Below are 26,996 nucleotides of genomic sequence, written 5' to 3'. Positions count from 1 at the left end.
GCAGGACCAAAACCAGAGGTGGGATCCAGCAGGTTCTCACAGGTTCCCGAGAGTAGGTTACTAATTATTTGTGTGTGCCGAGAGGGGGTTACTAATTGGTGATTTTGCCACATGATTTTTGCCTTAGTTACGCCCCTCCTCTCAGCAATAGCGCGCAGAACTTGAAGCAGTCTAGCAGGAAGTGCACCGGCGTGCGTGGCAGCCTGCTCCTGTGTGCATTCGTTTCCTGCCCAAGGACTGGCGCAGCAGCTGCATCCTTGCCACAGCCCCGTCCAGGAATGCCCCACCCCCACCCCTGCATCCTTGCCACAGCCCGGCCACACCCCCGTCATGCCCCGCCCGGCCGCATTGGCGCTATGCCACAGTTTGAATCCCACCACCATGGGAACCTGTTACTAAAATTTTTGGATCCCACCACTGACCAAAACCACTACAATGCCACCCAGGCCCAACTTCAGAAGGCAGTCCAGAAGGATGCCATAATTAATGGTATCAAAAGCCACCAAGAAATTCAGGAGAGTTAACAGGGTTGTTTGTTTCCCCTGATTATATCTCCCGGCACAAGCCATCCAGTTCCATGACCAAGCCTGAAACCAGGTTGGAATGGGTTCACTTTTTCATTGGGACACTGATAATATATTTGTTATCTGCTACTATTTCCCTTTTAATATAAAATTTGAATAAGAAGTTACAAAAGGGTTATATTGGGAGGAAATGTTTTAAATTCATGTGAAGGCAGAGCAGGTGATAGGAAGTGAGTAAAGTTCTAGTTGGGGGATGTGGAATGTTATAATATATAGCCCAAACTTGTCAGATCTTGGAAGCTAAGATGAGTCTGTACTTGGGAGACCTCCTAGAAAGACTGGTTCTAGTATTGGTTCTACCCCATGCATAATTTTACAGACTTCAATCATATCCCCCCTCAGACGTCTCCTCTCCAAACTAAGGAGTCCTAAATGCTGCAACCTCTCTTCATAAGGAAGGCGCTCCAATCCCTCAATCATCCTCGTTGACCTTCTCTGCACTTTTTCTATCTCTTCAATATCCTTTTTGAGATGTGGCGACCAGAACTGAACACAGTACTCCAAGTGCAGTCACACCACGGCTTTATATAAGGGCATGACAATCTTTGCAGTTTTATTATCAATTCCTTTCTTAATTATCCCCAGCATAGAGTTTGCCTTTTTCACAGCTGCCATGCATTGAGTTGACATCCCATGGAACTATCAACTAAGAAGCCCAAATCCCTCTCCTGGTCTGTGATAAGTCTGTGACTCCTGTAGCATGAATGTGAAGTTTGGATTTTTTGCCCCGATGTGCATCACTTTACATTTTGCTACATTGAACTGCATTTGCCATTTCTTCGCCCACTCACCTAATTTATCAAGGTCCGCTTGGATTTCCATAATAACATTGTTATAAGGAGGACCCTTCCAAAATGGACTCCCCTAGTGCAGTAGTTCCCAACCTTTTTTCACTTGCAACCCATTTTCCTGCAATTGTACCCCTGCGCTATTTGTATTAGCAAACACATTATGGCCGTTTCTCAAGACGTGCTCTCCATTAATGGCATCTGAGGCCGGGATAAATGGGCGCCGTCCCAGGAGCCATGATCGCGATTGGCAAGCGGGCGCTGCTGGGACCTGACTCCGGCTCCCTCTCTCCCCAGGGCGGCGTTGTCAAGTCGCTTCTGAAAAACAACCAACTTTAAAGCGGTTGTTTTTCACCCTTCACAGCGTGCAGCCGATTGTTCAATGGTCGCGGGAACAGCACGCGGGGGAACACGTATGCAGCTGTTTCTCGCCAGCGACTTCCACTGCACCCGTGTCTCCGTGTTGACCTGCTGCCAGCGTCGCGGCTACCATGCGCTGTCCTCCTCCTCCCACCCTGGGAGGTCGGAGGGCAGCGTATAAACGGCCAGCAGGCCGCACGTACTCGGGACACGTGAGTGGAATGGAAGAGGCGAGCTCCATGTGGAGCCATGCAAAATCTACCGCCGACTGTCAAGTTCTCTGGAGGCCAGCATCCCGCGATGCTTGCATGCTGGAACGCCACTGACCCTCCGGCCCATTCTCCTTGGCGCGGAATTCTTATGGCCAGCGATGGAAGCGTACCTTATATGGCGTACGTGACTGTATATTTTTCACATACTTCCCCTCCCTCAAACACTCTGGCACATACCCCTGGGGGTACATGTACTCCAGACTGGGAACCACTTGTCTTAGTGCATTCTACTGCCTCAAAAATCTATCAACCCACTCCTTTTTACTGCATATGTATTCTTTGCCTAAGATATCATTTAATCATGGAACAACTAAATGATAACCATCCTGTTTTGTTAACTCTACATCAAAGGAGTTGTGTTTAAACCATTTCATTGTACTAAAGCCAATCTTTACTAGTTGTGCTACACATGCATTGTATCTCAATTCGATGTTATTATTTTACATGAGATTTACAAACTGATTTTAAGTTACTATGCTGGCTTAGGAGGGGATGTAAAGGCCAGTAATTTTATGGCAGTTTTTTTAATAGAAATGTTTGTGCTTTCAGACTTCAGTGAAGCCCAAATGGTTAAGATTATTTGTAACACTGGATTTGGCAAGGGGAATTTAAATTGGGTGCTGTGTGGTTTCCGGGCTGTATGGCCGTGTTCTAGCAGCATTCTCTCCTGATGTTTCGCCTGCATCTGTGGCTGGCATCTTCAGAGGATCATAATTTAAATTATTAGGTTGGACATCCCATTTAAAGTCTGTACATTTTATAACATATGATCAGCAGGGGAACAGAGGTAATGAATGAGTACATGTAGTTTGCTAAGGACAAGATAAGTTTATGTTTCAGCTTTTCTCTCAGCAAATAAAATAATGTTCGGAATACATGTGTTTCATCTTTTTGGATTACTTCTATGAAAGAAATGGAAGAATCCTAAAATGTTTGAGGGTGAAGTCAAATAACCTCTTGTAAAAGTCAACATGAATGAGCATTTTGTAGATTTGATGTGTCGAACCTGGCTTGTATATACCCTAGTAGTGCTTACCAGGTCTGGGCCACTTCTCATTCTTTCAGTACTGTGAATTGTGTGAACACTTCTGTTTTAGTCCCAGTAGCCAGAGCAAAATGTTGATTTGTGTTTAACCCAAAAGCGTTAGTTGTACATTATGATTGTGGGACACGCAGTTGGCCTAGGATTGAATTCGATCTATTGCTTCGCATTGTGAAGAAAAAAATGCAAACTGTCTCTAAATAAAGCAAGAGTTTTGTTTGCCCTTTCCTGTTCCTCAAGATGTTGTAACCTGGAAATACATCCTTTTGACATCAAGGGTCATTATTTCCAAGCAAGTGTGCCCAGGATCAGAATGTATGAGTATTGGAAACTGAAAAAGTTTCATTTTATCTTTTCTTCTTTTGACCCTACATGAGTCTGGATTCACCAGGATTCTGTAGAAATAAAATCTTGTTGTTATATAGTGACTATTCCTGAGCAGCATGCTTATATTTCCAATTCTTGTGAAGTTCTTTCTACAGCAGGGTGTACCAGGAATCACATCAAAAGAACTAAATCCAACAAAAGAGAATAGAAACTCAAGTAGGCTTGAACGTACAAAGAGAGGGGGAGAAGAGAAGAGAAAAGAGTCAGGCTGTGTTGAATACTAAATGAATTCAGCCAGCCGCAGGAGTTCCTCAGCACTTATGTTTTATCTTATTCTAGGAGAGCAGAGCTAAATGTAGCCCCAGCATAACCCACCTCCTGAACTTGACTCTTTGTATTTGCTTGTGGAAACTACAAAAAAGTCAGCCATTAGAATGTTGATTTCGAATTCATTGTGCATTGTACCTACTGGCCGAAGGTTGTCAGCTAATAGAGAGGATCCAAAATAGAACCAACATACAAAACGAAGCGTGAACATAAATAAATATAAAAAAGTTAAAACACTTACCTTAAAAAAACAAATCATATAGCATACCAAAAGTGCGTAATGAAGAGACAAGTGTGGGATTTTTAATAAACATACAGTTTTCCCAGGAGGAGTTAGTTATATGGCATGTATGTAAAAAGACGAGACAAACTAATCTACAAGGTTGTAATCATTGGCATACTCATTGGGAAGTCAATCACAAGACTTGCCTTGGAGTAAACATGCATAGGAATGAGCTGCTAATCAGAATACCTGTATGTACAATACCCCCCCACACACACACACACACACACTGACCTACAACTAGAAATTGTTAGACCTACAGCTAGAACTTACAGGCAGGTGTAACAATAAACTTGGGAAAGAGCATTGTATCCGTAATTTTTAAAACCCTAAATATAGAACACACATCTTTGTTTAAATATATTCTCCACGGATCTTGGTCAGGCTGCCTGACTTAGCAACTCTAAAGCAAGTGTGTGTAGGGGTGATGCCGCTACCCACAGTCACAGTGGTACCTGGATGCAGTGCTATGAGGGCATGAGGTATACAAACTGAAAGCACGTGAAATGTAAAAAGAGAGGGAGAGGGAAGCTTGGAGACTTTGTAATAGCTTATATGTAATCATCAAGTGAGGCCTAATTCGCGGATACTTAAATCTGTGGATTGGGACTTCACTGACACAAAACAGATTCTTGTGCAAATTTGGGGGATCCCCTGCCCCAGGTTTCAGAAAAATCTGAAAATCTTTAAACATTACGTTGGGGGATTTAAATTCCCCCAAATAAAGAGAATTGTCTGTGCATGCACAGACAATGCAGCTACCTTCCAGCCTATGTTGGCATCTGGAAATGCTTCTAACCTGATAGAGGTGACCAAAAGCTGTGTTGGGGTTGGTGATGACTTCAAGCAGACTCCAGGAGCTGCTCCAGGCCCAGACATACTGGCAGAGGAGTCTGGGACCTGCACCGGGTCTAGTCGCAGTGACAGCAGAGTCTGGGAGGTGCAGTGGACGTAGCTGAAGAGCCTGGGAGCTTGCCACAGATGGTGCAAGTGTCTGGGAACTGCTCCATGCTTAGAGGCAGCTGCAGCAGTGACCATAACCACACAGGAAGGGGGGTATCAGGGAGCTGTGCTAAGCAGATAAGTGGGAGAAGTGTTGTGCCACTAAATTCTCAACATAGCATCACCTAGGGATAGTTAAATCCAGAGACTGGTGCTATGAACAAACAAGACAATCCCTTCTACAAAAATGACAAAAACCTTAGGTTCACAGAAAAAAAATTCTGACATCTAAACAGAACACATGAGGGGCGGGTTAAACACTTCAAATAATGAAGCAGCACTTGTATATTTAAGAAAGGAAGTGTCAGTGGCCATTGTTAGGGTTCCTAGGCTCCCTCACAATATTGCTACCGTTCAAACCTTGGTTTTTGTTAGTAAAAGGCAAGAGAAAAAGCCATTTTCATAGCAGTTTTGGTCTCTTGCTACCATGCAATTTGTATAATTTGATGCCACATGCCACACAACTTAATAGGACCCAGAGACAGCTTCAACACAACTTAGCCAAGCCAAGCAATGACAACTTGACTAGACTTCGAGGAGGAGGAGGAGGAGGAGGAGGAGGAGGAGGAGGAGGAGTTTCAATTTATATTCCCCTTTCTCTCCTGTAAGGAGACTCAAAGGGGTTTACAATTTCCTTTCCCTTCCCCCCCCCCCCAACAAACACCCTGTGAGGTAGGTGGGGCTGAGAGAGCTCAGAAGAACTGTGACTAGCCCAAGGTCACTCAGCTGGCGTGTGTTGGAGTGCACAGGCTAATCTAGTTCCCCAGATAAGCCTCCACAGCTCAAGTGACACCTGCTCTTAACCACTACACCTCGCTGGCTGGAGAACAAACTTAAAGGTACTGTAATGTGGTATTGTGGTTAGTGTCAGATTGGGATCTTGAAGAACCATGGCTGAATGTCCACTCTGCCATGGAAACTTGCTGGGTGAGCATGGGCCAGTCACTGTCATTCAGACAAATCTACATCATAGGGTTATTGTGAAATTAAAATAGAAATGAAAAGAATGATACAAGCTGATAGAGTCCCCATTGGGGGATAGGTGGGGCATAAAAAGTAAACAAATAATAAGTCAAAACATCATGTGTGCTCATGGTGGGGCACCAGCTGGTCCTTAAAGCTCTATCTTCTGCCCCCATCCCCGCCCCCATTCCTGTGGTCTTTGCCCACTTAGGACTGCAGTACTTTGTGGAATGAACTTGTTGCTAGCCATTCTGCAGCTGATAAGGCTGCTGCTGGGAAATTGGGGGAGGAAGGGAGAGGGGGACCCTGGGCTTCAGAGGAGAGTCACAGCCCTGTCATGATAGTTAAAGTGTCCATATCCTATCCAGCATGAGTCAGCATGAGACTGAGCTGACAAACCGGTTCTTACCTGTTCCAAGTGACCTTTAACATGATTGGTTGAGTCTTGTATAAAAGCACTTGTATGATACTGGTTCAGTGTTCCTTTGGGAAACAGGTGTTAGGCGAAGCACTTTGATTGTCTACTGAATATTCTTCGTTGTATATAGTTACTTGTACATAGAGCAACTGAATGATAAATGCCTTCTTTAAGTGAATGACAAAGCTGTGTGGAGCTTTACTTCGTGAAGGTGAGAAGCTGTACAAGACCACCAAGGTTCTACCTCTAAGTAGCCCCTACCAAATTCTGCCATCAGTTGAAATCTGGGCCCAGGCGGTGTGGTCTACTCTGTAGAGTAAGGGCCGGTGGATTTCCTGTATGTGTTCCTATGAGGAAAGCTGTGGTGTGGCTGTCCAGTACAGAGTCTACGATGGCGCGGTCACAGCAGCCAGCATGCCGCTTTGAACGATCTTAATGAGGACAACTACTAGCCATTTGGCGTATGGTAAGATGCAGTCCCTATCTTATTCGGGAAGATTTGTGGTCTGTGGGTGGAGACAGCCCCGGCTGCTGCACGACGCCGGCCAGTCGACGCCAGCTGATCAAAAAAAGCCCGCAGGCTCTCCATAATTCCTAGCCCGTGGAGAACTCCCAGCTTCTGTATGTTAGGGACACTGTGAACGCTGAAGAGATGTTGGGAAGCTCAAGGCTCCACTATCAGCAAGATACAGCAGGGTCTAAAATGCCTGATAAGCGAGGCGGCTAAGTATAACTGCAAGCCTTTGAGAAAGCGCTGGTGAGTCGCGTTCTACTCATTTTGCAGCTAATGAGGTCCCTATTACCGTCCAATTGGAAGACCGTGGGATGGTTTTTTCTTCCAGAGTCCCATAAATCTTATATCATCTTATCATCACTTGGATGAAGTTGGGATCCAGCTGGTTTACAGTTTACAAAGTGTGAAAGAAGCAGACCCTCACTCTTTCCTTTGTAACTGCTAAGCTGCTTGAAGCGTCAGCAACAGAGTGGAATTTCAGCAGGAGAGCCGTTGCTGTTGGAGCTGCCCCTTTATGAGGCTTAATAACGCTTCTGGAGGTGAAGGTTTCATCAGAGGCGGTCACCTCGAGAAGCCTATTCTGTCGAATGTGTTATCGCTGTGGGTCCGTAAATGCGCATCGCCAAACACTGTTAAGGCGCCCGGCAATAGAAGGCAGATGAAAGGGACAGAAGGAGAGTGAAAGCGGAGAGATTACAGCCAGGAACAAGCCTGACCCGATTTGTAAGCGCAGCTATGTTGGTGTCTAGTGCTGTGGAGAAAAAGCAAAGCAACTGGTTGATGGATAGGAGGTGCCTGCGGCACATTGTGTAAGCGACAGAAGTTTGCCAGTTTGCGGATGGAAACTGCTGCCACCATTTCCCACTGTAAGCCTTGCTGATGGTTCATCATCAGAGGTGTCTTTACAAAGAGACTGTGTATGTACCTGCTTTTGGACTAAATGCTGAAACTGTGTTTACTAATTTACCTAGACTTTAATTTGTTAAGTGTTCCATGCCCTTGTTCAGAGAATTATAAAGTCACATTTAATGACATGTGCTACTGAACAAGGAATAATGTGGTTGTGTGCAAAGGGACAACTAAGGGATATGTTGTACCACATGATTCCCAAAGGTACCTAGTGGGAGCAAAACAACTATCCAGTCTGTCTGCTATCATAAGCTTCCTTTACACGACAACTGTGGTACTTACGAAGTTACACCGTGTACTAAGGTCATGCAGGGTGGTCTACTATAAAGCAGGTTGAAAGCTAAGGTGTGTGTGACATACAAGTAAAACCCTGTAAACATTAATACCTGGAGTGTTCTGTTTGTGAGTGGCTGCAAAGTTAAAACCTTTCCACTGTTAAGCTAAAGTAAACGTAGACAAACAGACAGACCTTTTGCTTTACCTGGTCCCATTCTGACCTTGCTGGACCTTTCCCAGCCATAGTCAAGGGGTGCATCGTTAGCATCATGTTGTTGATTGTGTGATGATTATAGTAGAATTTGTTACTCTTTTATTGTCTACTGTTAAAAAATCCAAAGCAGAAGCCTGTGAGAGTTCCAGAGTTGGGTTGCCATGGTTAGAAAGGAAACCACACCTATAAGGTAGCTGGAGACTACGGAAACGAGATCGCTGAGAGAGAGTATATGAGTAAAAGCCTTTCCAATCCTGGTTGGCAAAGAGAGGGGACAGTACAGCAACAACTAACCCTTTGTACGCGCCTCCAGGAGAACGGGGTATCAGGAGAGACGCTTTGGGAGTTTTGCAGGTGATCGCGATACTGCATGCTTCTGAGGATGCAAAACTACCCTTTCACTCATTGCTGGGGAGGCTGTCTGTGCTGCCACTCACGTAAGTAATCGTCTCTGGAGTTCCAGTATTGGTCAGGAAACACCCTATTACATGTTGTTTGGCAAAGAAACCCTCTTTGAAACACCTGAGAGAGAGGTTTGGGAGCTTTGCCAATGTCTTGGATACCAAGTGCTCAAAGAACTAAAGGTAAACCCAGGTATTAGTCAAAGATTAAGATTTACAGGTTATTCAGAAAACACTAAAAGGTTATGGTAGATTTAGTCTGAATTTTGGCAGAATTGTGGTCTCTAGAAGTTACCAACTTTGAGAGACACACAGGTTGGGAGCATGTTCATTTCTAATTCAGAAGTTTTTCTGCCTGCCTTAACTGAACAGCCTTGCAGGTGCAGAAATCCTCAGTAGCCAGAGGCTACACCATCCTCACCTCTACTCAAGGTCACATCTCCTAGAGTGAAGAGAGAGAGAGAGAGGACAGCAGTAGTCTCAGACTCCAGATAAAGAAGAGGAAAACGCAGATGTGTTGATTTTCCCACTTGGGTCCAAACAGAGAAAATACTGAAAGGAGTGCCACTCACAAAGGTTTGGTGTTACTCTCAAGGTTGTTAGGATCTATCAAACGTGGGTAGAGCCTCAAAGTTTCCAGGAGATGGTAACTTAGACTTCCTGAGGGAACAAAAAGGGTGTGGAATGCTACTATGGATGATGAATTTGAATCCTTAATTGAAGCAAAAATGTTTTGAGAGTGTAGACTCTGCCACAAGATCAGAAAGTGGATTTAGTTCACGCGTTAGGTGTACAAGAAGAAATCATTGCCCAATGGGGATGGCTTGTACAAAGCTCGTTTAGTTTACTTAAGGAGACTTTCTGAGGGCAAACCTATCTAGAAAAATTATGAGCAAACATGTTAAGCCTACTGCTAAGGCTGAGTCTATGAGACTGGTGCTACTTCTTGTAATTATAGGGAATGGAGAAAATGCGTCACTTTGACTTCCAGTGTGCATGTTACACGCTCCTCTGGCAGAGGGATGTGTATATGGAAACCAGCACCTGGATATACACAGTTGAAAAAAAAAAAGGCAAAGTGTTACAAATTATATGTAAATCACTGTCTGACGCCTACGTAAGGCAGCTAGAAAGTGGAATCAGTGTTTGCATGATGGTTTATGTAAAACCTGGTTTCCAAGCGAGAGTTGTTGGATCCTTATTAGTATACTAAAGGTGAAGAGAGCGCAAAGAGCAAAGTCATCATAATTGTTTTACGTAGATGACATGTGTGTACTACCTTAACTTGATGCTCAAATCACTGATGTCTATGACAGTTTGAGAGGAAGACATTTCGAATTGAAAGATTTAGGCTACCACATTTAAAACCTATCTAGGTATTAGCATAACTTCTAAAACAACAGAAGGAACTGCTGCTAAGTCAGAAAGACAAAAATTGAAGGGAGCTCATGGTGAGTACTGGCTTAGGAAAGCTAAAGAGTATAAGAGACACCCATGTCTACTGGGTTTACTAAAGGAAAGAAAGATCTGATGTTTCTTTTGATAATCCTAGAATTATATGGTTCTGTCATTTGGAGGGACATTTGGCCCATTTGGCAAACTGGACAAGAGACCAGATATAATGTTTGCTATTAATATTTAAAGCAGACTTCATTATTAAACCCGCAATTACGATGCTTTGGCAAAGGAGTGAAACGCGATGTCGTTAAGTTATTTAAAAGGTACACAGCATTTTTTTTGCTTGGTGATAGCTCCAAACAAAACCCAAGTGTTAACAACTGCAGCAGATAGTTCTTTTGCAGATGACTTCTGAAAGTAGAGTCCTGCACAGGTTATCTTATTAAATATGCTAATGTTCTTGTAGTATGGAAGTCGGAAAACAGACAACAACTACCTTGTCAACATCTGAGGCAGAGTATTGTCGTTATCTGAGACATGCACAGAGTTACAAATGGATAGAAGCAATTGCTATCTGACTTAAAAAGGTTACAGTAATGGCCAGAACCTGTAGTCAATTCAAGATGATTCATTGAAACTTGTATAAGTTTAGCTTGAAACTGAAAGCTTATGGGGACAAGAACAAAATACATTGGTGTTAGGTGTACCAAAATGTAAAGCAAATGGTGCAAATAAAACAATTTCTTTGTCTTATATAGAGAATTAGAAACAATCAAGCTGACTTGTTTACTAAAGCAGTACCAAGAACTCTCGGAAGTTTGGGCAAACGTATATGTTGCCTTTGTTAGGTATTGTCCAATGTTCTTATGTAACTTTTTTTTTTCTTTGTAAATATTTGTATTTGTATGTAATGCCTTTGCTTCCCTGGGATATAGAGAGGGGGTGTCATGATAGTTAAAAGTGTCCATATCCTATCCAGCATGAGTCAGGCATGGGGACTGAGCTGACAAACCCGGTTCTTACCTGTTCCAAGTGACCTTTAACATGATTGGTTGAGTCTTGTATAAAAGCACTTGGCCCTATGATACTGGTTCAGTGTTCCTTTTGGGAAACAGGTGTTAGAAAGGCACATTTTGATTGTCTACTGAATATTCTTCGCTAGTGTATATAGTTACTTGTACATAGAGCAAACTTGAATGGATAAATGCCACCTTCTTATGAATGACAAAGCTGTGTAGAGTTTACTTCGTAGAGGTGAGAGTGTTGCTGGCCACAAGACCACTAGTTCTACTCTAAGTAGCCCCGCTCAAATTCTGCTATCAAGCCCTTGGGATGGCTGCTAGTCAGGAGTGCCTCCCAGAAGTCTAATGAGTGTGCGCGCTGCAGAATGAGCCATCTCTACTAGGCAACTGGACTGCTCCCACCTCCTGCCGCCTCTCAGCCCACCATCAGGGGCATCTGGCCCCTAGATCTTGATCTAGCTAAAGGTTTCTGAAAAGATGTTCAAAGATGTTGATCCAGAGACACACCCACCCCCAGGTAACCTCCCTCCTTCCCCCACCAAGGCACCCTCCACTCCTGCACAGGCAGGACCATCCAATTCCTTGTCTCTTCCCACTTGCTTTTTCAAGGACCGCACATTGACAGTGGTAGGCTTGGGCACACAAGGCTTTGGGGGGGGGGGAGCTAAGACACATGCTAAACACTCATAGCAGGAAAATAGTTTTGGGTGCTGATGACTGCTAATGGTCCATAAGGCCTGATGCCCCCCCTCTTTCCCACCTCCCTGCCTTGTGCTCTGCTGAGATGCTGCAAGTCCTGGAAAAGTCTAGAGTTGAATGAGGCAGAGGGGGAAAGAGTGGGCTCTTCAAACTCTTCCCAACCCTCCCCCCCCCCCTTTAAAACTGGGAGCTGTTTTATGTTCAGCTGTTCCAAAGGCCACAAGTACACCCGCCCCCTCATCTCATATAGGCTTGGCTTCTCCCAAAGAGCCTCACTTTTCACCTTGGGAAGGAGTGGAAGACAAGTTAGGATGTTGTATGGCCATGTTCCAGTAGTATTTTCTCCTGATGTTTCACTAACATCTATGGGTGATGTTTCAATATGCGACACGCTTTCATGCAGATGAAATAATGCTGGAGAAAAAATACTACTGGAACATACCATTCAGCCTAACCCAGAAAACCCACAACATTCTAGTGATTCCTGCCATGAAAGCCTTCGACAATTTATTGCCATCAAGTTGCTTTTGACTTATGGGTGATCCCTGAAACCTTACTCCTCATTAACAACCTTGCTCAGGAGTCCTTTGGAAACTGAGGGGTCATGGCTTCCTTTATTGAGTCAGTCCATCTCACGGTGGGTCTTCAACATTTCCTATCATTATTGTCTTTTCCAGTTTAGTCATTTTAGCTCCTAGCAGCATGAGTACAAAATAAAAGTTTCTTAGGCTGTATGCTTTATCAGATCATGGCTAAATTTACATCAAAATTATGTGTGTTGCATTTTTAAAAAGATGTCCAGGAAAAGACTAGGCTGAAAAACTTTCTCCTTGGGTTGAGTTTTTATGTGTGCAGAGGGGCTGAGGGAATATTCCAACATTATAGATAGATAAAATAGTGTAGAAGTGTAATTGTTCATTAACAGTTCATAGAAGTCAATGTAATTTGGAGAGCAAAGTTAAGCAAATATACCTAGAAAAAAGTCCTGTGATGTTCAATGAGGTGACTCCTAGGACAGTACCCTTAGGATTGCAGTCTTATTCTTTCATTGAAAGAATACAATGAAATAATAAGTTGTTGATTACATATGTTGATTATGTACGTATATATAAAGAAATATCTGTATATAATATAAGGGGGATGTACTTTTGCCCCCATTAAAAAAAATGTTGATTCGCCCAGTTTCCACACCATTCCTAGGTAAACAGCACAGCTTGTAAAGTGCAAAAAGATCCTGGAGGCCACACCCCCTACCCTAGTACAGCCCAAAGCATAAGGGAAATAAAATATTTGGCTGGTTGTTGTGGGTTTTCCGAACTGTGTGGCTGTGGTCTGGTGGATCTTGTTCCTAACGTTTCGCCTGCATCTGTGGCTGGCATCTTCAGAGAGAAGTGTGTTACAAACTGTTTCCAGTGAGAAAGGAATGTTAAGTTCCACTAAACAGTGTTACATACTGGGTCCCGTGAGAAAGGAATGTTTAATCCCACTAAACATTTCCTTCTCAATGGACACAGTGTGTAACAGACTTCCCTCTGTGATACACCTCTGAAGATGCCAGCCACAGATGCAGGCGAAACATTAGGAACAAGATCCACCAGACCACGGCCTTTGGCACAGAAGGAAACCCACCACAATGGTTGAATCTGGCTATGAAAGCCTTCGGCAATACAGTTATTGGACCTTTAGTGTTCTGGAGATCGTAGCTAAGAGTACTGTGAATTCTCAACGAGATCCCTAAATGCCTGAAAGAATACAATCGTTGACACCCCGTCCACACTCTGCGGACCAGGACGTGTATTTGGGGCGGGGGAAGATCTAAGAGTTTCCCAAGTTGGGCTTTTTAATTTACTGGGGGTGGTGTCTTTTCTCATCCGCTTTCCCCTACGAGGCGCCGGGTGCTTTGCGTCCCTGGGGAAAGTGCCCGGACTCTCGCCACAGGTGCCCGGGCTCCGCTCCACTGGCGCATGGGCAGGAGAGGAGCAGCTCCCCCGGAGCGCAGCCAGGCGCCGCGCGCCTTGTCCCGGAGGAGCCTTTCCAGCGGCTAAGCCCGAGGCGCCCCAGTGCCGCCTCCCTGCAGCGGGCGAAGCGACCAGGCCGGCGGGCCACCTCCCGCGCGTGGCTTCATTCGTGGTCCCCGAGGCCCAGGAGGGAAGTTTTCCTCAGCGGGGTTGGTGGGCGCCGAACCCTCGCCTGGACGGGCTCGCCTCGCGCACGCCCCTCCCGCTGCCCTTCTTCTGGGCCACTTTGGCCCGCTGTCCCTCGCACCCTTCCCCGGCCCGCTCCTCGCGCACCGAGCCTGCAGCCTCCCCCCCGTCGCGCGCCCCAGTCGTGAGGCGAGCGTGGCTTCCAGAGGCTCCGCGGGGGCTTTTGTGTCCACTTTGCTCCCCCTCCCTGCTGCCCCGGTGCGGGCCAAAGGAGAAAAAAAAAAAGCGCAAAGCCCGAAGCGGCCAGCAAACGCCCCGGGCGGCGGCCCCTCTTTGAACCCATTGGCTCCCCGCACGCGACAGCCCCCGCGCGCTCCAATGGCTGCGCCGACACGCGACTGGCGCGCGGGAGGCGGAGGGTGGGGCGCTGCGGAGGGAGGGGGCGGCGAGGGAGGGGGGCCGCCCGGCGCGTGCCGCTTTTTAAAGGGGGCGCAGCGCCCTGCGCAACCGGAGACGCCTGCGCTGGTGGTGCGCGTGGAGCCGGGCGGCCTCTGCGGCGGGGGGGAGCGACCGGCGCGCGCGGGGCAGAAGGAGCGCTCCAGCGGCTGCCGGCCGGAGCAAGAGGGGCGGCTCCGAAGGGGCGCAGCAGCGCAGCCCGACCGCCGGTATGAGCCATCTGCGCGCGGTGCCGCCTGCGCCGAGCGACTGGAGCCCCGGCGGCCGAGAGGGGAGCGCCCAGCCGCTGGGAGAAAACCTCCTGCTGGACCCGCAGACGGCGGCCCGGAGCGGCGCCTTCGCCTCCGCCTGGCTGGGCATCTGCTGCCCGACTCCGGCGCGCGTCTCTGCCTCCCCGCGCTACCTGCTTTCGGGGGCGGCGGAGGGGGACGACGAGGAGGACGACGAGGAGGAGGACGAGGAGGAAGGTGGCGCGGATGACCGCCTGAGCGACGGCAGCTTGAGCGCTCTCCCGCAGCAGCAACAGCCGCGCGGCCCCCCCTGCCAGGCACCGCCGGCTCAGGCGAGGGCCTTGCGGGGCTCTTGCGCGGCAGGGGCGGGCGCGGGGCTGGGGCGCGGGGGCCCGTCGGGGGGCGGCGTGCAGAAGCAGCGGCGTCTGGCGGCCAACGCGCGGGAGCGGCGGCGGATGCACGGGCTGAACCACGCCTTCGACCAGCTGCGCAACGTGATCCCTTCCTTCAGCAACGACAAGAAGCTCTCCAAGTACGAAACGCTGCAGATGGCCCAGATCTACATCAGCGCCCTGGCCGAGCTGCTCCACGCGCCCCCCGGCGCCACCCCCGGCGGCGCCCCCGACGACGCCCCTCGCCCCAAGGGTGCCCTCCTGCCCGCCGCGCCTGTCTACCAGCGCCCGCCCACAGGGGGCGCCCTGCAGCCGACCTCCGCCGCCCCGGCCAGGACGCGCTTCGAGCCGGAGCCGCCGTCCGGGGGCTTCGGCGTGCACCTGGACCCGCTCCGCTTCCCGTCCTTCGCCGAGGGGGCCCTGCTGGGCCAGAAAGCGCCCTCGCCCGCCCAGCTCCTCCAGCACCCCGGCCAGCAACCGCAGCCCCAGCAGCCGCTGCCGCACGAGCGCAGGAAAACCTCGCCGCCCGCCCACCGCAGCGACGGCGAGTTCTCGCCCCGATCGCACTACAGTGACTCGGACGAAGCCAGCTAGGCGCGCCCTGGCGAGGGAAGGACGCACTACTGAGAGAAACTCTGCCCGGCTGCAGGGTCCAGGCCGGGGAACTGACTGCTGGTCGCAGCATCCTCGCCCAAGCCACGCCTGGGAATGGACGCGGGGCAATCGCGGCCGGACCTTCCAAAGTGGGGAAGAGCGCGGGGCAAAGGCCCAGTCGCTCCATTCATTCTGTTGGTAGGAGTAGCCAACCTCATGTTTCCAGAACTGCAGGGAGAGGGAGAGAGCGAAAGCCCCCACGCCCACCCGAGATTTCGTTGTGCGCCCTGGCCCTAAAGCACGTGGGTATGCCTAAACTTGTCCCCCCCCCCTCCTTCATTGCAAAGGAGCTGGCTTACAAATAGCTTCACAGAGAAAAGAGAGCACCTAATCCCACCCCTACCCTACCCTTCCCCACCACAATCAAAATCCTACTGGAATCAGTTGCATTTATTTTTCAGCGAAGGTAAAACAGCTCTCGGATTACAGTTTCTGGGACCGTTAGCACTGTTTCTGGAGGTGCTTCACTTTGGCTGGATCCCCCGCCCCCGCCCCCGCCGCAACAGGTTTAAAAGAGTAACATGAAGCCTTGTTTACTCTATTAAATTCAGTTCATTCCAACATCGATAGCCGCCTCACACCAGGCGGGCCGATCGAATGCTGTTAGTTCTAAAGATGCTCAAATGATACCCTATCATTACCTGGAAGAAAAAAAGTCATTGAACTCCACTGGACTTTATTTCCCAGGTAAAGATCGGGGTTGCCAGACCCGAATATGTCCCCCCGCTGAAACGGGAATGGTTGGATTGAAGCCAGTGGCAGCCGAACCAAAGCCCTGCTTCCTACCCACGAACTCAACGCTCCGCATTTCAGTAGACGCATTTCAGTAGAACAACTCCTAAAAGAATGATACTAAACATTGAAATATCCGTACAATCGACGGGATGTTTTTCCAGGTATTGCAGTTCAACTGAATGGCTGGCTAGTTTCGCTCCGACAGATATGGCCAGGGGAAATAAAAAGGTTAAGGTTCCAGTCTTCAAGTGAGTGGCAATACTGGAATACTAGATCAGTTTTCTGTCCTCCAGTTTTGTGGGTTCCGCAATTGCTCTCACGCCACACACACACACCCGACACACACACACACACACACACACACACACACAGAGGTTCACTTCAGCTGCTTCCCACTGATAGAAATGAACTTCCCTCTCAACAAGTCTCACTCTAGGGTGTTGTGGGCTTTCCGGACCGGATGGCCGTGTTCTAACAGCATTTCCCCCTGACGTATCGCCTGCATCTGTGGCTGGCATGCCACAGATGCCGCAAGCTACTAGAACAGGGCCGTACAGCCCGGAAAACCCACAACACCCTAGTGATTACGGCCGTGAAAGCCTTCGACAATAAGTGAAGCGACCTGTCTTAGGGTCCATCCGGAGCAGGCTGGTCCCAACATCTGCGCTCTCTCCCGCCCCGTCCAGCGTCCCTTCACTTCTCCACCCCCAAGGCAGGGACCAGGTCCTCCAGAGGATCTGGTCGGTTCCGGAGCAAAAGCCTGCAGGGGCGCAGCGGCCACTGGCAAACCTTGTGCGTAAAGGCTCCCCAAACGAGACCACGCAAAGGTTAGGAGGGGGCAGAGAAAAGGATGCGTAGAACTTTACACTCGCGTTGTTGTAAACAGGAAAGAATGAATCCCCCACCCCTTTATTCTTCCCAGACGAATAACGGCGTCTTCAGTAGGTGGGATTTGGCGCAAGCACTTTAAAAGCCGCCGGAAGAGACGCGGCACCAAACGAAAAAAAAATACGATTATTTGCCAACAGGATGTACCAATGTTTGGACTCAGCCATTTCTATACGCTTTCGTTTAAACTGATTTGCAAAAATTTTAGGGGTGGGGGTGGGGAAAGCTACCATTTTTTTTGTTTGTTGTTGTGTCAAAATTTTATGTCAGTTATTTGCTTTTGTGATGTTTTAGATCAGGAGGTTTATTTATTACCATCTTGTTTGCTACTCGTTATTCTTTGACTCGTTTTTTTAAAAAAACAAAAAACCTTTAACAAGAACCTTTATTTTAGCAAAGCCGGCTGCCATTGTTTATGTAACTTTTTTGAAAGAGCCAGATCAAATAAAGACTTTTTTTAAAAGTTTGCGTTAGTCGAGCGGCTGTTTGTTTCCTTGCAAAAGAAGTTAAGAACATTTAGTTTTTTGGCTGTTTTTTCCCCCAGAAATCGTTTACAACTGAAATAGCAAAAGTCTGGAACAAGTCTCCTTTGAAACCAGCGACGCTTACTTGCGAGTAGGGGTGTGCGAAGTCGTTGGTCCTGTTCTAGTATGTCTTGATATACCACAAGAGGACTTCCGACCTTTTAATAATATTAATTTCTAGCAAATGTATCAGTCTGAAAGTAAAACCCGAAAGTAAACTTTTTTGTTTTTTTACGTTGCTCAATCCAAGTGGAATATTATGCTCCACAAATATCTGCGGTGGATTCAGAAGCACTACGGAGTCCAGGGCCCCTTCGGTCTCCTCCGTTAGCTGGCAGCTGCATTTCTCTGCCTTGTTCTCAAATAAGCACAGTGACTTCGCAACGGATCTGCTGTTGCAGGTGAGCCAGCGACCCCCCTCTGTCCCATCTGGCTGGCTCACTTCTGTTGCTGACTCCCCCCCCCCCCAGCGTGCAAACAAACCCCCTGCAGTGTCCATTACTCTGGACCAGGCGTGGCTCAATCCACAGTTCCCAGAGAGAAAAGTCCCCTTATTTCAAAGAGACCGGGAAGATTCACACGTTTAAAGAGACTCTTCCAGACTCTCCTGTGAACCCGTGAGTGGTCTCCGCTGGGCCTGAAACTATGCGGGCTGATAGGAGGAAAGTTTTGTGGGCTTTGACCACGTGATGGCCCGCGCCCCTCCTAATCTGGCGATGCACGTGGGAACACTCTCCCGAGTCAGTACTGCTGGGGCTGCGACTGCTGGGGCTGCGACCGGGTTGTGTGCAACAGAACCGGTAGCTTTGGGGGAGGAGCAGGGCACCGGAGTCTCTGCATTGTGTAATCTGCAGTGCCACGTATGCCTGGTGTAAAGTGAATCACAATGTACACCGAACGATAAAGACGCACAAGGCCGCTGCGCCCAAACTGGGATGGCACCCTCGGCTGCAAGAGTTTAATATTTAATTTTCCCAATGGTCGCGGCTGCTTAGACTTGGCCGCCCTCCTGGCTCAGGCAAACTTATTGAGGTTTCTTGGGCAAAGCGAAGGCCACGCCCCCCTCTCTTGGAGCAGCCCAGTTCGATGCAACCCACCAGCTCTTGTTTTCGAGGAGGGAGGGGGAAGAGGGGGTTGCCAACCGCCCTGGTGCGAGCTGTCCGAGCAGCTTCCATAGTAGATTGGATTTAAAGGCAAGCCTTTATTCCTGGAAAGAAACAAGTACACCACCTTTTCACCGTAGTCTAGTGGGTAAGAGCAGGTGGACTAATCTCTAATCTAGAGAACTCCTCCACATGAGCTCTTTATCTGGTGAAGGCTGGTTGATTTTGGGCTAATCTGAGAACTCTCTCAGCCCCACCTGCCTCACAAGGGGTCCGTTGTGGGGAGAGGAAGGGAAAGGGGTTTGTAAACCGCCTTGAGTCTCCTTACAGAAGAGAGAGGCGGGGTCTAAATCCAAACATTTGTTAAACTCTTCGAGTGGATTCCGGCTTTCCTTCATTGCAAACCAGAGAATCTCCAAGGGAAATGACCTCAAGAGCAAACCTATGAACGCAACAAATGGGGGATCATTGGGTTCTTGTTAACCTAACAGTTCTGGCGAACAAGCAAACGGTTCAGGCTTGGATTTCCTGTAAAGGGGGGAACAAAAGGTTATTGGGGGGTGTTGTGGGGTTTCTGGTCTGTATGGCCCTGTTCCAGTAGCATTTTCTCCTGACGTTTCGCCCGAGACTGTGGCTGGCATCTTCGGAGGATGCCAGTCACAGATACAGGCGAAACATCAGGAGAAAATGCTACTGGAACAGGGCCATGTAGCCCGGAAACCCCACAACTCCCCAGTGATTCCGGCTGCGAAAGCCTTCTGGACAAAAAAGTTTTTTGTTCCGGTTCTTGCGACCTTCGGGGGGCCCAGGAAACTGCGACTCCCGCCTGGGACTGGCATCCGAGTCCTGTTACACCCATGCTGTTAAACCACATTATTTTGTGAGTGACACTGTTTGGTTTGCCGGTGGGATGGGGAGGGCTCGGTTTCACTGGAGGCTGTTATGACTGTCCTCCTGTGCTCCGTAACTGGAAGAAGGGCCCATTGTCTACCGTCGGCTACCGTCTAAACCGGCCCAATCCCTAAAGGAAATCGTTCATCTTAACCTACATTCCTTAAAAAGGATTCACCTCCTTGCAGGCACTGATTTGAAAAACCACGGACGGCGCGGGGGAGGGGATTCGATTGCTAAATGTCTGCTCCTCCAATCCGGATCCTGAGCTTTTAGCAGCCTGGTACAACAAGTAAAGCCCCCGCCCCTCTCCAAACTTAGAAACGCTTGGGATCATAAGAAATTGGGTCTAAAAGATGTCACGAGAGAGTCTGAATGTTTGTTGCTACAATTGGAATGATCTTCGGTCCAGCCAATGCAGGTGCAGCAGGAAAGGAGCGGATTTATCCCAGGGATCAGAAGAAGAAGATACGGGCTCGGGTGGTCCTCTTCTTCATCTCCCCTTTCCTGAGCGGGCATACCCTAACTATCCCCTTGGTGGCTGCTGCGCCCGGCCTCCGATCCCACCCGCGGGGAGGCTGCGCTGGGGAGTCGGGGGCGGGGGAGGCAGCCCAGCAGGTGAAGGTGTCGCTTTCCCGACAAGAAACACAGCACCTGCCCCCGAGATAACCTTTCGCACCGCCCGGCCCGTGATAAACATCGCACCTCGTCGGGTTACTTGGGAGTCGCCGGGAGGAGCGCACCTGCGAGGCAGCGGCTGCAGCCACCCCAGGGATCGCCAGGGGGAACTTCGACGGGGCTGTCAGGGCTCTCCCCTTCGACTTGGAAGAGAAGGGCGAGTAATTAGCCAGCCGGAAAGACCAGAGGGTGAAATGCCCCCCCCTCCCGCCCTGACACTGGCTGGGAGATCGTGGGCCAGTCAGTCTCCCTTGGCTTGGCCTAGCCTACCTCACAGGATTGGTGTGCAGAGGCAAGAACAAATGAGGCTCCTGAATGTGCAACACAGAGGGAACATGCCTAAGCAGTTTTACTCCGAAGTAGCTCCCATGTTATTCAATGGGGGCTTACTCCGCAGGATTGCAGGCTAAGTGGTTTGACGCCTTGGTGAACAACATAATAACACAATTATCCCCCTCAATATATGTAATTGCTGCCTGCTGACACACTTCATGCATCTAATCCCATTAGGAGGCTTACCGACCCCGCTGGTTGCAATTATGAAGTATGTGACTAGGACCTGGGAGATCAGGGGTCGAATCCCACTTTGGCCACGGAAGGTTACTGGGTGACCCGGGGTAGTCACACTTTCAGCCTACCACACAGGGTTGATGTATGGATGAAACGGAGGAGGGGGAAACAGTTTTGTTAGCTCCTTTTGGGTCTTCGTTCAGGAGAAAGGTGGGAAATAAAGTAAATCAAGTGAATAAAAATGAATAAGCTAAATAATTGAATGCGTTGGTTTACTTTGGTGCCTCAGTGAGAAAGGTGGAGTGTAGGGCACTCAATTAAAAAAATTACTATCAGTGAAGAGAGCTACAGCCCACAAAACCTTCTGCCTCCATAAATCTGTGACATTTTTCTGAGGTTTCCTTCTTTGTGTTAACCACAAACACAGTCGGCGCCGTGTTTGCTCAGTGAAGTTCCTTCTAAGTAAGCGTGCGTAAAGATTGCAGCCGAAAACAGCTACCGCTCCGGAGTTCCGTCCCTTCGGAGTTTTTGATCACTTGCGGGGGAGGGGGGAGTAAAAGACACACACACCCCCCCTCTGAATTTGCTCTTGCTGGGGTGGAGGATCTCCTGTGATTTCAAAGTGCATTTACGCTACAGAGGAAACATCACGGTCTGCGGACCGGATTAGTAGCACAAATACACGCAGGTGGGGTTCACTAAGGCTTAAGGTAGCCAATGGGTCCTAGAGAAAAATCATCTGTTCCCGTAATAGATGTTTAATGAGCTAATGTGGTGTAATGGTTAGTGTCAGGCCAAGATCTGGGAGACCCAGGTTCAAATCTCTGCCATGGAGCTTGCTGGTTGACCTCAAGTCAATCACGCCCTCTGACCCACCCTAAAGGGTTGTTGTGAAGAGAAAATGGAGAAGCGAGGAAAGTGAACCAAAGTAAATAAACAAAGATGGGTGGAAGTGGGCTACGAAAAGCTTCTAAGCCCACAGAGGTAAATAGCATCCCATGAAAGCCTCTATTAAAAGGAACTAAGCCATTTTTCCCCAGGCAGGTGGCAACTCTTCTACAGTTGTCCTATGCAGCATTACCTATGAAAAAGCCCTATTGAACATGATTGGGACAAAACCTTTCCAAGTAAACGCAGATCTGCCTGAGAAACTTCTAGTAACTGAGCTTAGGATCGCAGTCTTAATTTAAGATTGGGCACTTCCGGGTTCCAGCCCCAGCTATTCAGGCGCGAATCCCATTAAAGACGTTCAGGATCGCACGGTTGCCTTTATAGATCGCGCGACACGTCTATCGACTTTTGCTGCGCCAATAACTAAAAGTTGAAAACAATAACAATCAAAGGCTGAGCTTATCATACCAGCAACAATAGTCGATGTCCCCAGTTAAGGGGAGGAAAAGGGTCTTTACTTTTCTTTTCTTTTTTTGGAGAGAGGGCGTTGTAATAGCCCTGGAGTGTAAAAGGGCCGGGCACATTTCCCTTCTGAAGTTTGCATAACAACCGTTTATCCAAAAGCGCCCCCCCCCTCCCCGCAGCCCCCCAGGATCCCCGTTAACAAGCTGGAACGCGTAGCCGCAGGTTGCTCGGATCTCATTAATATTTTGGAAACGTGACTATTGAGCGTCGAAGGCGGCCCATTCGCCATATGCCGGGCCACTCCCGCTATGCTGCCTGATTCCTTTCACTCCATTATGAGCAATTAGCTCGTACCTTCCCGAGTGCGGTCCAAGTATCCAAGAGACTGGGGCCAAGGAAGCAGTTATGCGCGCGTGCGAGCGGAGCATGCTTAATGGCCCTCCAAAACAAACAAAGGCCCCGGCCCGGCGTGGCTCCGGCGCCTCCTCCCAAGCGCATCAGCTGGGAGGCAGCAGCTCCCTGGAAATCCGCGGGGCGCCCCTCCGAGGACCCCGCCGCGAAGTCGCTGGAGTGAAATCGACAAGCGGCGGGCGAGGGGAAGTCCCTGGAAAGTGACACGCAGGCGGGCGCAAACGGGTCGCGCATACTTTGAGGACACCTTCGTTGATGCCACCTTCGTTGATGCCACCTTCTTCCAACTCCCCAAGGAGCAGCATGTGATGTAGTGGTTAAGAGCAGGTGCGCACTAATCTGGAGGAACCGGGTTTGATTCCCCGCTCTGCCACTTGAGCTGTGGAGGCTTACCTGGGGAACCAGATTGGCTTGTGCGCTCCCACACATGCCAGCTAGGTGATTTTGGGCTGGTCACAGCTCTAGGGAGATCTCTCAGCCCCACCCACCTCACAGGGTATTTGTTGTGAGGGGGGAAGGGCAAGGAGATTGTAAGCCCCTTTGAGTCTCCTTACAAGAGAGAAAGGGGGACATACATCCAAAGGGGAATAAAAATCCTCCTTCTTCTACAAGTTCTGCCCTGGGATCCCATCCGCTCCTGGGGATTTGGTTCTCCCGATTACTCTCCCAGCATCTTCCTCTTCGCTGAAAGGTCTGGTACGAAAGATTATTTTTTGGAAGGAATCTGCCAGACCTGCGCTAAGCTGTTAAGGGTAGTAGGGCATGCGGGAGGACATTAATTTATAGGGTCACCATAAGTGGGACGACCTGAGGGTACTTAACAAACTCTTAATAGGAGTTTACTGTATTTAACATCAGTTCCTTGGGGGTCTTCTGAAGGATAGCACCGCCTGTACTCAGCAGGAAGATCCACTGAATCCAACGGCGCTTACACCTAGGTAAATGGGTACGGGATTGCAGCTTCATGTGAAATCCCAGTCAGTTTCCTCGGAAGTAAGTTCCATCAAATCATTCAGGCAGGCAGCAATCCTAGAGGCACTTACTTGGGAGTAAGTCCCAGGGGGATTTTTTTCTTCAGGATGGCCTTCAGAGTTAAACACACTCTTCCGGATATGATGACGCCCCCCCCCCCCCCCCAGTGGCGTTGCTCTCATTTGACCTGGTCCCCTGGATTCTTTTAACACGGATGATGAGCAAACGTGTATTTAAGATGATGCTAACATTTCGCTCAGCGGAACTGTTGCTCTGGAGCGTGAAATGTCTTGGGGGCATTAGAGTGTGGGGGGTGGGAGGCGGAGAGGGCTTTGTGGCTGTGTAAACCCATCGGAAGTGTTATTGATCTGCGCGTGTTTCTGCCTAAGTGTTAAGGGGAAAGTTTTCGGTTGTAGATCTTAGTGGGTGGGGAAGCGCTCGAGCGTCCCGTCCCGCTGCTAAAAATCCCCACCGTCACCAGCCACATAAACTGGAAAGTTTCCATGGAAACCTTCTCTTTACTGGTGCGGTTCCATCTTTACACCATGAGTCAGAAACGCGATCCAGTTAAAAGGGGGAGGGCTGGGTTTGGCTTACCTCTGCTCGCTGGTGTGAGATATAAACTTATTTACAACATAAGGGAGGAAAAAACGACTGGAGAATAAATCTCCTTCCTTCTATTGGCATATGCTTCCGTGCACCTGGTCAAGTCAGCGCTGACTCAGGAAAGTTTATACTGGAATAAATGTTTCGGGGTGGATAGTGGTGCTGGTCTTCAATTACAAAGCTACAGTCGAGGGCCAGTAGGATTTTCGGGGTAGAATCTTTCCAGAGTCAAAGCTTTAATGAGGGAGGCCTGACTCTCCAAAAATTATACCCTGAAAATCTTGCTGATCTCTGATGTGCTACTGGACTCCAATCTGGAAGAGATGTTAGTCCTCAAGGTGCCACGGGACTCCTATGCAGCTTTTGCTTTGGAGCCAAGGGGGAGGGGTAGTTGCATAGTTCCCGGTGCGAAGGGTCCAGTGCAATCCTTAAAAAGGGCCTGCTGGTGTAGTGGTTAAGGCAGGCCACAGGAAATCGGGGTTCGAATCCCTACTAGCACCATGGAGATTCTGCACATGCAGAATAAGGCACTTTCAATCCACTTGTTTGCAAGTGGATTTTGCTATTCCGCACAGTACAATCCAGCTGCAAAGTGCATTGGAAGTGCCTTATTCTGCATGTGCGGAAGGGGCCAGAGTCTTGCTGGGGGACTTTGGGTCAATCTCACACTTTCATCCCAGATGCGATCTTATTCTAGGAGAACACAAGGCTTGAGAAGACTGGCCCCAGATATGGCAGAACAATGGACTGCTGTTTCATGCACCTTGTGTGCACCGTGTCTTCGAGTAGCAGTTCACCTATGGCGACCCTTTATGAGATCGAGACTAACAGAAATGATTTGCCATTGCCTTCCCTATATTCTTTGATAGTTCCCCAGCTACATTTCTTCACCTTGGGGAGGGGGGTGGCAATTATATTCCTTCACATTCCAGTAGTCGCCTTCTCCAAAATTCCAGATTTCGACTGCAATTCTAATATTCTATACTAGGCTTCAGCACCCAGCGACTGAGCGGCAAGCGTAGGATCGGATTTGCGCAAAAGCTCCGGCGGCAAAGTTAAAGCAGCGACCCATGTTCCGAGCCACGCGCGGGGCAGCCCTGAAGTAACGCGCACAGCTGAGCCCAGAGGGGAACAGAAAGGGTTAAGTCGAGAGCTGTCGCAAACGGGGGGGGGGGTCCGTCCTCGCGGGCTCCTTAATGAGGGTTGCCCAGCCAGGTAACCAGGGGCGGGGGCGCGCGCGCACGAGAGAGAGAGGGGAGAGCCCGGCGGCGCACGGGTCTGGCAGCGGCTCGCGGGCGCCTGTCTGGAGCTGGGCGCGCGCTGCCGTCAGCTGGCGAGCGGAGGGGCCATGGAGGCCCCTCGGGGAGCGGCAGCGGCGCATCGCAGGGCCGCCCTCCCGGCCTCTTCATCATCGCCCAGCCGAGCACAACAGCCAAGGCCCCCCCCCCCGAGAAGCCGCACAGCAGCCAGGCAGCGGCTCCATCCGCCTCCCCCCCGCCCCCAACACGCGAGGGCACCGGCGGGGCGCTGGAGAGGGGAGGCTCAAACAAAGGCGGCGGCAGCAGAAGGAGGAGGACACGCTCGCTCGCTCGCCCGCTCGCCCACACCCCACAGGGCTGCCGACCGGCCGCCGTCCCCTCCCCGGCGTGCGCCCCTGAGCGCGCCTTGTGGGACCTCGAGGGCTGGCTTGGTGTGGTGGCATTCGGGACTGGACCACTGCAGCTCGGCCTGGGGGAAGCCACTGACTTCAGTCTTTTCTTCTGTTAACCCACCCTCCTCTCACAGGCTCCCTGGATGCTAGATTATAAATTTCGGACTTTGGAGTTTGTCAATAATGTGAGCTACATTTTGAAATAGGATTGCCCTCTCCTACCCTGTCCACCCCGGACAATACAGTGGTATGGCCCAGAATCCTACTACAGTCCCAGAGTCTGCAACCTGCGGCTCTCCAGATGTCCATGGACTACAAATCCCATCATCCCCTGCCAGCATGGCCATGCTGGCAGGGACTGATGGGATTTGTAGTCCATGGACATCTGGAGAGCTGCAGGTTAACTACATCAACCTGTATATCAAGGAGAAAGGTTCTGGCATCTTTGATAAGCTAGGGCTAGGGCATATTTGGGGGAGTGGGGGGTAGGAGGGCCATTTTGCCAGGATGTCACATTCCTGGATTTTATGCATTTGTGTTTTGGGGTTTCTTTGTGGGGGGGGGGGGCATTCGATATTTTGTAACTGGTTTTTATTAATTAATTAGTGCTGGTTCTTTTGTACCCCCATTCACCCCAATGTGGACTGAAAGCAGCTTACATCTCTCTCTCTCTCTCCCCCCCCCCTCCATTTTATCCTCACAACAACCCTGGGAAATAGGTTGGGCCCAAATAACCTACCAACCTTCTATGGTATAAATCATAGAGTTGGAAGAGACCACAAGAGCCATCAAGTACAATCCCCTGCAATGCAGGAACACACAATCAAAGCACTCTGGACATATTTTCATCCAGCCTCTGAGTAGGGATTGGAATCTATGTCTCCCAGATACTAGTCCGACACTCTTACCCACTGTACCACAATGGCTCTCATAGGTCAATGTTGTTGTGGGGTTTTTTTTTATTGCAGCCAGGGGCTTAAAAATCTACAAGTTCTC

At 49.3% G+C, this 26,996-nt stretch overlaps 1 protein-coding gene across 1 annotated transcript; it reads left to right on the top strand.

The window, feature by feature from the left end:
* The first annotated feature begins 14,473 nt into the window (after nucleotides 1-14,473).
* Nucleotides 14,474-17,764, top strand: ATOH1 (atonal bHLH transcription factor 1). The gene has a single exon (XM_048509688.1). It carries the CDS (start codon nucleotides 14,611-14,613, stop codon nucleotides 15,613-15,615), a length of 1,005 nt encoding a protein of 334 aa, XP_048365645.1. The 5' UTR covers nucleotides 14,474-14,610; the 3' UTR covers nucleotides 15,616-17,764.
* The last annotated feature ends 9,232 nt before the right edge of the window (nucleotides 17,765-26,996 follow it).

The sequence above is a fragment of the Sphaerodactylus townsendi genome, linkage group LG10 (genome assembly GCF_021028975.2).
Source record: "Sphaerodactylus townsendi isolate TG3544 linkage group LG10, MPM_Stown_v2.3, whole genome shotgun sequence".
Lineage (NCBI taxonomy): Eukaryota > Metazoa > Chordata > Lepidosauria > Squamata > Sphaerodactylidae > Sphaerodactylus > Sphaerodactylus townsendi.
Note: the sequence above shows the minus strand (reverse complement) of the source record. Positions and strands in the feature narration are given on the sequence as shown.

Bases quoted from the DNA above. Each gene is read 5' to 3' on its own strand.
- ATOH1 (XM_048509688.1), top strand. From the start codon at position 14,611: ATGAGCCATCTGCGCGCGGTGCCGCCTGCGCCGAGCGACTGGAGCCCC.